Here is a 14,094-nt window from a genome sequence, read left to right as displayed (position 1 = left end):
AAAAGTAGTCAACTTTAACATAAAACTTGTAATATAAAATCATAACAAATTTTAATGAAGTTAGCTTGTGTTACATAGAACACTGTTTTACCATTGTAATGGAAACTCAAAATTACAAAGAATTTGATCTTAATCTAATTAGGAAAAACTTGATTAACCTTAACTCATATTACTTCGGAACTAGAAGTGATTAATGAAGTAGATATCTGGATTAACTACGCCACTTAAGAAAGAATCAAGTTTGCAAAAAGTCTATTACTAACAGTAATACTTTCTGTCTGAATCTGCATGACAACACCGTTAGAGTGAAACAACTTCATCTGTTTGCAATAATGCAGAATGTACAAAAATAACACAAAATGTTTTGCTAAACAAAGAAAAATTATTAACAAAGGATACGACGTCTTATACTACTAGATATTGTAGTCAAAAAATGTTTAATATAGTATTTTGGAAGAGGAAAAGTATAGAAATTATACAGGTAACTTTTATCAGACGGGAAGCACCTAAGTAGTACAGTGACTGTTTTACATTTTATCCGAAATAAACTCTTTTTGAAACTGAAGTAAAATTTCAAAAAGTAAAATTTATGTCGTAATAGGTCAGTGGAGTTATCGTAGAATTTTCATTGCGATGAAAAATTACTCTTGTAACTCTAAGTCGTGGGAAAATGCGTTTAACAAACGTGAACAGTTGTGTGTATGTACGTTAACAAACAGCATATATGTCATTTGTGGTTTTGAAGAAGTTAGCCTCTTAGATTCTTGTATACAACATGATACGAGAAGTCAAAAAAGTAAAGTTACTTCGAGGATGAATACAGCAAAATTTTATGCAGTCTGTACATTCATTAATGAAGACTGTAATTCCTGGTGGTCTCAGATGGGTTAGTCCGGGTCTTCTTGGTAATTTTGGTTCAACTGATGCTGAAGTACACGACCCTACAGCTGATACATGGTCAAAGATGCCAAGTATGATAGAAAGTACTTTTGATCACTGTCTAGTTGCTGTAACAGACAAACTGTTTGTCGTTTATGACGCTTTACTAGTTCTTCCAACAAGTTTGTACTGATAAAAAAACCGTCAGTTGTTTTTGCTTTAGATGAAGTTAGAGCTGTTTTACTAGATGAAGAAATACTGTTTAACATAAAAACAAGTGTAAAGTGGTTTTTACGGCATCAATAAAGGAAAATAGGATGTTAAAATTAGAACATATCTTAAGAACGCTGCTTTAAAGTATCTCACGGGTTGTTAAATATTTAGCGTATGTTTTTTTTTTTTGCATAAATTTTTGTATTTTTTTTGATTTGTTACACTTACAAAGTTTAAACTTAACAAACTGTGTGCCAAAAACAGTAAGTTTTAGAATCTTTAGCTTTCTAGAAAATTAATTTTAATAAAACTGATTCAAAAATTAAAAGTTATGCTTGGTGGAAATTGAAGCTAATATAAACATTATATTCATTTAATATTACTGAATTTGTGCATAGTAAAAAGCACTGCGTTATACCACTGTTAACACTCGTGGAAACACACTAAACAAAAAATTCAATTTTAGAACTCTTTGCAAGTCAACTTATGCATACCCTTTTTTAGACGTTCTTAAATACTTTTTTACCATTGGAAAATTCTAAAAAAGTAGCGTACAAACTGTGCAATAAAGGTTTTTTGAAATACTTTAATTTGAATTATTGATAAAAAGTTAATAATTCAAATTAATAACTTATAATTTAGTACATAAATGTTTAAAAAAATGTCTGTACTAATTTGAAGCATGCAATTAAAAAAATAAATCTTATACGCTTTTAGTAAAATTAATTATATTCGTTTCGAGCAATCTATTTTTCTTACTTAAAACATTTGTTTAAAAAAAAAATTTTCTTATCAATTATAAGTCAGTATATAAACTAAAATTTTATTATCATAATAAAACCGCAATTTGACAATTTTTTATAGTTTATTATACTACTTTGATGGTATTATGATTGCGTGAAACAGCAGTCGGCAAGGTAGTTTATATAGAGTGAATAGAAAAAAAAAATCAAAGTTTTGAAGTTATGAAATTGACGCAGCTAGAAAAGATAAATTTTGCAAGCGTCTTTGTTTGCTCAATTTAGCCGAAAAAGTAACAGCGAATTGTATCAAAGGGTGTCCAATTGTTTTTGAGAAATTTCTTCAAACGGTTTTGAAAACATAAGGAAAGATATTTATTATGCTGTTGCCTGCTATAAATTTAAATAAAAACCTAACTTTTACTTGACAAGTTGATAGCACATAAAAATCTAAATATAAATTGTCGTATTAGCTTAACTGTAACGTATTTTTATTATAAACGGTTTTCAGGCTTACATAGTTGCTTAAATTTTATTTGTCGTTTTATTCACGATTCTTTTGAGTTTACAGATCAGGTAAAAATAACTTTCTAATTTCACTGTGTGTAAATGAGCCTCTAAAGCAGAGTTTCCCTTTTTTTTTTTAATTGCTCCCATTGAAGAAATTAAAAAGGCTATTGCCCCCTCTAACAAGACTACCATTTAAAACACCTAAGACAACTTTTTTTTTTCTGCAACTCAAGAATATCTAGTGTAAGTTTCAAAAGTTTAAAATTGTTAAATTTTAAATATTTTGGTCTCTTTAAAGGCTATAAGTTTAACTAAAACTTCTTATTTAATCTTTTTTATAGTAATAATAGATAATTTTTTGCAAGCATTTAATCATATTGAAAAAATCATAAATTAACTAAAATACATAAAGACGTAAGAAATGAAAAAATGCCGAAGAAACTAGTAGACAGCCTTTTAAAACAAATCTTTAAATTTACAACAAAAAAAAATTGTTTGTTTATAGAAACTATTTTTGGTCTAAATACAGTGTATTCATTTAATTTTTCTTCAACTTTTAATAAAATTAAACTGCTAAAAAAACGTTATCAAATAAAACTGTTAAGCTTAAAATATAGCTATAAACCAAACGAAAATATTATACATAGAGATACTTAAAGTATTAAAAATAAAAAAAATTTAAAAAGTAATTGATACTTTTAAAATACGACACACAGTTACACATTAAATAAAGCAACCAACATAAATATTATGTTTAATGATATGACCTAACTTTTACAAAAAATACGTTTAAAAAAGTTCGTATTTATTTTATGATGTTTGCATCGACTTTAAATTTAACAAAAAAAAATGTGCATGAGCACTGTTTGACACAATTAAAAGTTAACTTTACAGAAAATTAATTTTATGCGCAACTCACTTTATAAAAAAAAAATTGAGCAAATATAGCAAATTACCTTTTTACAGTAATAAGAAAAAGGTAAACAACTTGTCAACTATAACTTATGTTAGATTCTAAAACTTAGTGAGTATTTTTATGTTTACCTCTCAACAAACATAAATTTCAACAAACACTTAAATTTTTTTCTTTTCAGTGACGATTGCGTAAAGTTCTGAACTAAGACAGACAGTTTGGTGTTATATATTAATGATTAAATTATAAATTAATCCAAATATGTTTATTGAAGAGCTTGCTACAACGTTGTTTTTCAAAAACACCCTGTTTAGTAGCGTGTCATCTTCTGGGTCAAATCTTAACACTAAAATGCTTTAAATAAACCAGTTTAACCCACCAGACTATACAAACAAAGGTGGCTCTCAACTATGTCAAAACAATAGCTGAAAGAAAGACATTAAATAAAGAATAAAAAACACCAACTTGAAAAAAGTTCCGGACAAGTTGTTTTCTGCTTTTGGCGACGGGTTTTTTGTACGCAACAGCTTCTTTAAAAAGTTAATTTTGAGACCAGACATTGTAAATTAGACAGGCAGTTTACTGGTCGACAGCTCTTCGTGTGAAGCAATAAAACTGGAGTGCAAGTATTACTGAATTTAAATTGTTGTGCTGAATTATCAAGAAAAAATAAGTTTAACAAAACATCATTCGAGACGCCTTGCGTTCGAGGAGGTTGGCTAGAAATGACTTTAATGAAGATATGCGAGTTTAAGGGCAAACAAGTAAAAAGCTGCGCAATTTTACTGTCTGTCTTTACATTTTAAAGCTTGATAGGAGTGAGCATCAGAAGAGTTTTGCTTTTCTCTATTTTGATTGGCTTTTCAAAAAAGGCAGAACAGTGTGGTAACAGAGAGCCGTTAAACCTGATATTTCTTCTGAAGCATGCATTTTTGAGCACGGTTATATAGCCATACACTTTAGAACCTGAATATTTGTTCCCTTAACTGTGTCTGCCTGATCAGTTTTCCCAAAAACAAAATTTAAAACGAAACTAAGTTGGAGAATGGAAACTGCTGCTGATGGGCGTGCCATGCAGTCTAATAGTAAAAGTTGCTGAGCTTTGCTGTCAGTTGCTAAAAATATTTGTCTGCCCATTTAATTATTACATAAAATAAGACATAAAAATCTTACAAAGTATATCATTAACACATGCAAGATTTATTGCCCAAAACTGGATTGTTTGCAAAATTGAGTTTATATTAGTTTAAGAACACAATTTTTTTTAAGCAAAGTACTATTGGTAGGTTTGTATAAAACTCAACCTAGCTAGTAAGTATTTCTACAAACCAAAATACTATTAGCAGTATTATCAAAAGATAAAAAAAAATATTAATAGCTAGAAAAGCTGTAAAATAAAGTGAATTTTCAAACAAAAGAGTAATTGTGTATTGATAAAAAAATAATAAGGAAATACGTTAATATATTTATACAAACTATTATCCATTGTTTTAAATGTAAACTGGAAGTTATTGCTTTAAAATAAACTGAATTACAATACTTTATACTGTTATGTATTGCACTATTGTTTAAAAGGACTTAAAAGTATTTTTTTTTTAGTTTAAGATCTTTTACGATTTATCTTCATAATTTTAGTCGTAGTCTAGCTTCTTGATTTATTATAAAAAATTCTATAACTTCTGATTAACTTTTTGTTAAAAACTATAAAGTACATAAGTTATATATCCCCTGAAAACTAAGGACTTAGAGACAAAAAACATCATAATTTAAAAACAATTAAAAATTTCATAAGTTAAAACAATTCATTTGACTGACGCGTTTTACTGCTTAATGGGGTGTTCATATTCAGAAATATCTATAAAAAAATATTATAATAAAAAAACTCATAAAAATGTTAAGCATAACATAAACTAATGTATAAAGTTAATCTGTTTGTGTAAAGATCACATGGAAATGACAATACGAATTATTAAATGAACGCTTGTTGTAATACACACTAACTATGACTTATGTTAAGTAGTTAGCTTTTTAAATAATCTAATATTTCTTTAAAATGATAACAACAGCAACATTGCAGCATTAATGCTATGAAATAGCAACGTTTTAAACTAGTATTAAATTAGTAATACTTTGTGAACAATCTATATTGTCATTTCTATATTTTATGTACAGTACACAGATAGAATGGTTTGTATAATACTTGTGTTCTACACAACCATTATAATATTTAAAAAGGCATGGTACAATATTTACCGATTTCATTAGACTGTTGTAAATTATTAGGCAGTAAAACGCATCAGTTTAATTAAATCAATCACATCGTTACTTTATTGCTCATTTAAAAAATTTTAAGACTTAGGTTAAGGCTGATAGAAACAAACTAAAAAATTGAAACTTAATGCTTAAGTTACTATAAATTCAATTGTGTCTTAAAATTAAATTAAATTGAAAAACCTTAAATTGAAAAAAATATTAATTACAAACTATTTTCTAGCTAAATTTAAAGTTGCTTATAAGTGCAAAAATGTGAAAACATAAAAACAAATCTGAAAATAAAAATACATAAACAACAAAATTGTAATTTTAGTCTAAAACAGCTTTATGTTTTTTTCTTCCATTTTAACTTTTTTTATAAAAAAATACAAATTGAGAAATGCAATTTAACATCTTAAATAATAGAAGACTGTTGCATAAATTAAGCAAGAGCAACCAATTGTAGTGAAAAAAAAAGACAGTTAAAAGAGATTAAAAAAGTAATTTCTCACCACTAATAATCATCATCATCTTCATCCGATGATGACGTCACAATAGAAGAAGTTTCGGATGAGCTGCTGACTGGAGGAGAAACATCGGATCCACACATTTCCTCCAACCTCTGCTCGTCCATGATTTTCCTGATCAGTCGGCTGCTCTCGTCGTCCATTCCTGTGTGACGTCACAGACAAAGTGTTGTTTGAGAAATTCATGAAGTAATTATTACTTTTGTATGCTTAATATATAGTACTATACCTTTTTATTCTTTAGTATATTAAATTATTCAACAAATGATAAACTAGGCACAAAAGATTAAAAAATAAGAAATAGTTTTTTACAAAGCAGCCCTTTTTATTTTACATTTCTATGCTCTATTTGGTTAAACTCTCAATCCTTTAAAATAGTTTTTTTAATTTTTAATGTAGTTAAAACCACTGTTTTTCTTGTCTAAAAGACTAAATATATAGTAGTATGTACAGTGCAAGTTTGCTTTAAAGACTGTTTCCTTTTTCATAAAGCAGTAAACAACAGAATGATATTAGGATTCAACACAAAGTAATTTAACTATTTAATTAAACTTTGTGGAAAATTTGGCTATTAGAAAGTTTACTAATAGCAGCAGAAAATAGTTAAAAGATCAGAAATAATTAAATGAAACCTAAAAAAAAAATTAAAAAAAATTAAATAAAATAAATTAGATAAATAACCTTATCTAACAGTACCTTCAGAGTTCCAACTAAAGATTTTAAAAACAGCCAAGAGTTGGAAAAAAAATTGATGCACATTTTTTTAACTACTAGAAGACCCAGAAATTTTTCACGATATGCTTTCATCTGATTTTATTTCAATTTTTCTTTGTTTAAATTTCTTTTTTTCGAAACTTGTTATTGAACCTGGGATCAAATAAAAAAATTACCCCGGGATTATTTTTTTAACTTGATCCAAATTTTACTGGGGTCATATATTTTACTTGATCAAGTTAATAAACTATAAATAAAAACAAAACAAACAAAAAAAACAAAGAAAAGTAAGGGTTATGGGTAACAAGGTAAAAAAAACAATAAAAAGATGAAAAAAACGACCAAGAGTAGGGCTAGGGGTAACAGTGGTAGTTAAAAAATAACTAATATGAAGAAAAAAAGTTCCCGATCAAGGATAAGGGGTAATAGTGAGAGAAAACAAAAGAAAACAAAAGAAAAACAACAATTAATAAAAATAAGTAAATAAAAAGCTAATGCTTTTTTACTCTTCCTTTTAATAAACTATTAAAATTGAAAAAATTTGTTTTATTTAATAATAGTTAAATTTTTTGCTAAAGTATATTTTAAGTCATTATTTTTACTTTTTCAAACTTTCGGGGTATTTTTTTTACTTGTTAGAAACTGTTTTTTTTTTATACATAATCCTAAACCATTACAAACAAGATATTTTAGTGATTCTCATGTACTTAATTTTGTGATGTACAACGGACTTTTTCTTTAATTATCAATTTTTCAAATTATTTTAAGAGTTAGAATATAGCTGATTTTCATCTTTGGGATAACTTTTATTAGTAGCTGATTAATTTTCATCAAATGTTTTAAATTCACACATTAATTTTTAAGTTGAGAACGATCGTTTAAAATCTGTAGGAGATAAACTTATAATAAAACAGTATTTTTTTACCTTCTTACTTTTTTTTCCTTGCGGAACCTAGTGAATTTTATAAGTCTACTTCATTGAACATTCAAAAACTTATTTTAAATTCAAAACATCAAAAAGCAACTGCTAGCTAAGTTATAAATCTTTGGAATAAACAAAAAGTAAACAAAATCAACTGTTAACAGCTAACAAATTGTCTCCAAAGCATTCTGTTAAGTAATGTTTGCAATGAGAACATTGTTATAATTTTACAATAATTTAAACATTAGAAATCAAAGACACTTTTTACTGCCACATTAGTTCTTTTATACTTATCGTAAAAACCACCTGCAAAAGCGTTTTCAAATCTTGCGTCCCGCGAACCGCTCTCATCGTTTTCTTCCTTTTCTCGTTCCACTTCCTTTATGACGTCATTGAGGAGGTCATCGGCGGTGTACTGACGAATCATCCGTTTCGCGTCGGTGACTTGGTCCGACGACGTCCCCTCCTCCCCTTTCCTCTTCCTCTGGGTAGAAAAACAAAATAACATTATTATTATTATTAAGCAAAACTTAAATCTTAGAATAAACGTTTCTGTTTATATTAATTGAAACATAAGAACAGGTCGGTAGGTATTAGGTGGTTGAATTTCAAGACAAAATCTTTTGCTGGCCGCATGCAGTTTTTTATTCTTTATTGAAATCTCAGATTGTTTGGTTTAACTTTAAAATTTCCCTTAAATTAAACCAAAGACCTATTTTTAATTTTATTTTTCTTTATTTCAAACCTCAGAGTACCTAGTCAAGTTGTTTTTTCAAGTTTTTTATTTTGTGAGTAAAACTTGGTCGTTTAAGGGCCACATCCAATTCGATGTAAAATATGCGGTTCGTGTTTTTATTTTTCATGGGCCGCCGTTTGCGGACCCCTGATTTACAAAAAACAACTTTTTAGTGTACGGGATTTAATTTCAAATAAATGAAATTTTTGATGGTAAAAGTAGTTGGTTGAATAAGAATAAATAGAGTAAAAAAAAGAATTAGAAAATATCATAATAAAAAAGAAACTATCGTAGTGTTATGTAAAAACTGTTTTTTTTTCAAGGTAAACTGAAGTTTTTAACAAAGCTTAACCTTATTTTTTAAAAGTTATTAAATATTTCAACAAACAAATAAACAACATCATCTTATAAGTGCAAGCTGTAACTTTTTTTTATTACGTTTTTAATTATGACTTGGAAAATAATGAAATATGTAGGTTATTTTATATCTTTAAGCCACATCAAATTGCTAAAAATTTATAGAAGAAAACATATGAAGTTTACAAGTTATCTACTAGCAGAAAACAACATTAGTTATTAAATAAGAGAAAAAAATGTGAGTTATTATATACGCATTGCCAAAAATATATTTACTTTTGATCATAAGACATAAAAGTAATCAATTCTTGTCAAGCATATAATTTTAGTTGTTTCAAACCAACAAAAAACTATTATCTAATAATTTGAAATTTTTAATAAATATTATTTGTACTACAAAAATTTTTAACAAGTATAAAGGGCATAGGGGGGTCCAACATTTTTTTTTTTTCACTAAAAATAACATTGGATCTTATATGAAAGCTTGAAATACAAACCAGTTTTTATAGAAGAAAAATATATAAACAAACTTTTGAGATATTATAATTTTTATAAAAAGTTTTCGATACATACGTATGGACCGCGACTTTTTTTGGGTCATTTTTCTCGGAAATTTAAATAATCACTAAAAACCTATTTTCTCCTTCATTTTTTGAGCTAGATACCTCAAACTTTCAGGAAACGTTCTTTTTATAGTTTATAAGATCTTGAATGTTTGAATTAAAAAAAAAAGTTCAATAAAAATTTTAGATTAAAAGCAAAAAAAAAAAGGTTAATAAGAACCTTATTTTTCAAAAATAAAACATTCTTGCATTCAATACTTTTAGAATTTATAATAGACTTTCTATGAAAATTTGAAGAAAATTGCTTAAAAATGAAGGAGAAGATAGACTTTTAGTGATATGTTTTTTTTTCGGGGTTTTAGTTTGCGCATTCCATTAGGAACCTATTGCGGTCACCGACTTCGATCGCTCATATCTCAAAAGCTACTTTGAATTTTTTCAAGCGGTTAAATATGTCTTTTACTTCAGATAAAACTATAAAAAATTAGATCAACATGTAAAAATCAAGGTGGACCGTCCTTTGCCTTAAAAATAACTTTATTTACACAAGTAAAACAACCTAAATATTTGCTTACTTGAGACTGTAATTAAAATAAACAAAGTTGTAAATTTAAAATAAGACACTCATACAGTAAACTCCGTATGACACATTAACTTTGTAAGCAAGAGTAAATATTAATTAGACAATTTATTAACAATTAAAACGTACATAGCTCATGACCCGGATGGCGGGAGGCTTCTTTTCTTTCAAGTTGTCCAGCCTTCTCTGCAGCTCTTCCACGGTGTCCTCTCCGTTGTCAACCCTGTCTTTTCTCATTTTCAGTTTTTCTAGTCTCTCTTGCAACTCTTCCACGGAAGATTCTGAATTAAAATTTTTATAGTGAAAACGAGAATTGTTTGAACAATTTTTAATGTTGAATAACTAACAGTGTTTTTAATTTGAAGAACAGGTGAAAATGAGTTAGGCAATTTCAATGGTAAAATCTAAAATAAGTATACTAAAAGTATTTTTAAGTTAAGAAAAACTTTAAAAATCAATTCGACTAATATTTTTAAAACTTAAACATAACTAAAAATAAATCATGTATATTTTGACTGCAATAATATTAACACTGTAGTATTAGTAATAATCAATGTAAGTTAGTTTTTGAAAAGATACAAATGTTACAGTCTTAAAAAAATAGTTATCTTTGATATACAGTAGGCTTTTTAAAATTAATCAATAAAAATAAATAGTAGTAGTAAAATAGAAAAAAAAACCTGACTAAGTAATTTCACAAATAATAAAATGTAATTTTCTTTTTCAAAAATTAGTCTATAAATATAAGATATCGGTGATGGCCTAGAACATAAAGTATATATAAAGGTCTAGAACAGTGTATATGCATAACTTTATCTCTTTAAGTTTTAAATGAAGGTTGTTTTAAATTTTTATACTTAACTTTTGGTTTTAAATAAATTAGCTACATTTCCAAAATTAAATTTTAAAGAAGATAATTGTACAAGATTTATTTTAATAAAAGTTTATTGTAAACAATGCTTTGCCGAATAGGGCTACAAATATTTATAGTGCTTAACTTATACAAAAAATATACAGGGTTACCACTGGTTTTTGATAAAGTTTTTCCAGGTTTTCTGAAACATTTCTAGGTTTTTAAAGGTACACGTTTTTGATTTTATTTTTCATATTAAGTAAAGTTTAAGGTTAAAAACTGTGTTAGGTAGTATAACAACATTGAAAAAATATTGCAAAGCTACTTTAAATGTGATTTTGAAAAAAAAAAATTGATGATGACAGAAAAGTTTTATCTTTATGATATACTTTTGTGTTAAACCTAAACTTTACTACTTAACAAGTAAAAATTGTTGAACATTCCAGATTTTGTGGCAACCCTGAATATAAAAAAATTAATTCCTTTTTTTAATTTTTTTGAGCTCTTTCAAGTAAGATTTGTCAAAAAATTACCTTTATAAATTAAACTCAGGGTTGCCACTCTTTGAGTCAAAAAATCTTCCCTGAGTGACCAGAAACTTCCCTGAGTAACCTTAAACTTCCCTGAGTTTTTTTCAAATCCTTTTTTTTTTGTTTCTGGCGCAAATTACTAATACCTTATGTTCATTTTTCTTCTTTAATAATAAAAGGAAGGTTGAATGTGTATGCTTCTGCATTAGATGCTTACTAAACTTATGAAAAAAAAACAGTTATAAGGTTAAATCAATTGATATTTTAAAACAAAATTTGTGCGCAATTTTGTGTAAACTTGTTAGTTAACTTTATGCATAATAGAAAAGTTTTTTTTACATTTTAATTGACAAACTTTAACTACTCTATAATAATAACTTCCACATGAAGTACTCACTTAAATGCATATATAATAACTTTCCTAGGAACTATTCTGAATGCAGTAAGCAAAACTTAAAAGCTTAACATTACTGTAAAAAAACCTACAAAAAAAAGTTTAAAGAAGTTATAAAGAAATACCTAATATCAAAGTACAACTAAATACCTAACAACTGATACAATATAATCTAAAAGTAAAAAGTTTATTTTTTATGAGGTTTAAGATATTCATCAATCTATTTTAAATAATTAAAAACATAATTTTGATCTAAAAATAATTAGTTTTAAAGAATTCCTAATTTTGGACAGAGTAACATTGCATATTTATAAAGTTAATAACGTTGAAACAACAGTTTTTAAAAATAAGTGCGAGTATAGAGGGTTTAAGGTCCTACTTGTTTATCTTGAGATAAAATAATACATGTGTGTACACAAAGCAAAAAAAAAAAACAAAAAGCAAACCTTTACTTACAGGTGGTCTGTTCTTTATAGGCTCTTTTATTTTATTTAACCTCATTGTTAGTTCCTTCAAACTATCATCCGACTCTTTTTTCTCAATGCTTTCTTTTTGCCTCTTTTGAATTTCTCTGTTTTTTTTTTGGAAGAATAAAGTGACTGTACATAAAATAAGGGTATATATTTAAATTACTTAAGTATGTTTTACATTAAACGCACATTTACAATTTATTTGGCTTACCCGTGAGTTTTAAAATGTGTTTAACTAAGACTACAAAAAAAAAAGCTTTCAATAAGATATACTAACATTTCAAAACAGTTGTGTTTCGCTAAGGTACTTCATAAAAATACTAAAAAGAATTACATTACTTACAACAATTTTATTAGAAAAACTTCACTATTTTTTGTGTTATACATTTATTTAAAAATTACCATCAAAACACAATTTAATGTACTCTCATGTTAAATTTTTTCATAGATATTTTCAGACAATATAACTTAAGAGAAATTGGTAATTAAACAACAGATTTTTTTAACACAAAAAATTAAGATAAAATTTCTTGTTTTATAAAAACTATTATTACCTTAAAAAAACATTAAAACATTACAATACTATATAACTTACCATTTAAAAACACAAAGTTAACAACATTTTAATTAAAAACATTTAATAATTTATATTTCTTTATTTTGTTGGAGATAGTAGAAATGAAAAACAGTTTTACAAATGTAGTTGTTCATGAAAATTCTTACAAATTTTACTTTATATTATTTAAACAACATAAAGTAGTTTCAAAATTAGCATTAACTACTTTTAATACAGGTTATAGTTATGATAAAATACCAATATCAGTTTACACCATTCTAAAAATTACATGAATCTGATTTAATTTAATACTGAAACTAAAACTAAAAATTATATTTGGTTTAACTTCGAGTGATTTCAAAATAAAAACTCTATTTTTTAAACATTGTTTAATTTAGTAGTTGGACTTTCAAAGATTATTAATCTTTTTTAGGCTATGTTTCAAAAATATATATAATATACTTCAAGAATATTAATTAAGCAATTTATTAACAGAAAACTTACTACATCAGAATGTTTTAGAAAAATCATTGTTTACTTTACAAAACAAGCAGACAAATAACACTTTAGATGCTTTCTAACTATTTATACTAATTTAATGTTTAAATAACTACAATTTTGTTTTGAAACAATAAGAAAAAAATATAAAAATAAAATTTGTAAGGTGTATACTAATTTTCTATTAACTTTGAATTGGATAACTTAATATAAATTTCTTATAGCTAATAAATTTATAAGCATGATTAAAACTAACTAACTTTAAAAGCACTTAAAATAAATGAAACTGCATTTAAAACCACTGAACAAAAAAAAATATTCTTGAAAATAATACAACATAACTAATAGATATTTTTCTTTTTTAAACATAACATAATAAAACATTTAGAAATTCTTTGAAAAAGTAATTTTTAACTTCTTTATATTTAAATTTTTTGAAGTAGTATATGCATTTTACCTGGTAAAGTTAGCAGGAGGAGCATCTCTGTAAGACGACTGACCACCTCCTTTCATTTTCAACTTGTAACAGTTTCTGCAAACAAGTTTGTTGTCTATTTTGTGAGGCACACACTGGACGCAGGCAGCATAACTGCATAGTGAACATTCATACTGTTCATATAGTAAAATACATTTTATAGAATTTTTTCATTGTTTCAATAAAAATTTTACAAAATTTTTAATTTAAAAACATAAAAGATTTTTGGTATACTGTGCTTTCAACATTTTAAAAACTACTATTTAGCAGCAAACAATAGCTTAAGTAAGTTTTAAAAAAAATTGCAAACTTTTGTACTTGATCTTTCAATTGAAAAACAAGAAAAATAAAAGACTTAATAATTAAAAAGATAGTTACAAGAGATTGACAAATTTTAAAATTTTTTCAGTA

At 26.2% G+C, this 14,094-nt stretch overlaps 1 protein-coding gene across 1 annotated transcript; it reads right to left on the bottom strand.

The window, feature by feature from the left end:
* Positions 1–4,763: 4,763 nt before the first annotated feature.
* Positions 4,764–13,810, bottom strand: LOC145834712 (uncharacterized). The gene is made up of 5 exons (XM_082942210.1): positions 13,666–13,810; positions 12,131–12,255; positions 10,037–10,188; positions 7,978–8,155; positions 4,764–6,180 (listed from the first exon to the last, which is right to left on the bottom strand). Exons 1-5 carry the CDS (start codon positions 13,719–13,721, stop codon positions 6,023–6,025), a joined length of 669 nt encoding a protein of 222 aa, XP_082798336.1. The 5' UTR covers positions 13,722–13,810; the 3' UTR covers positions 4,764–6,022.
* Between the last annotated feature and the right edge of the window lie 284 nt (positions 13,811–14,094).

This window comes from Thalia democratica, chromosome 4, assembly GCF_965202585.1.
Source record: "Thalia democratica chromosome 4, ktThaDemo2.hap1.1, whole genome shotgun sequence".
Taxonomy (NCBI): Eukaryota; Metazoa; Chordata; class Thaliacea; order Salpida; family Salpidae; genus Thalia; species Thalia democratica.
The sequence above is the reverse complement of the archived record's forward strand: the minus strand, read 5'-3'. Positions and strand labels throughout refer to the sequence as shown.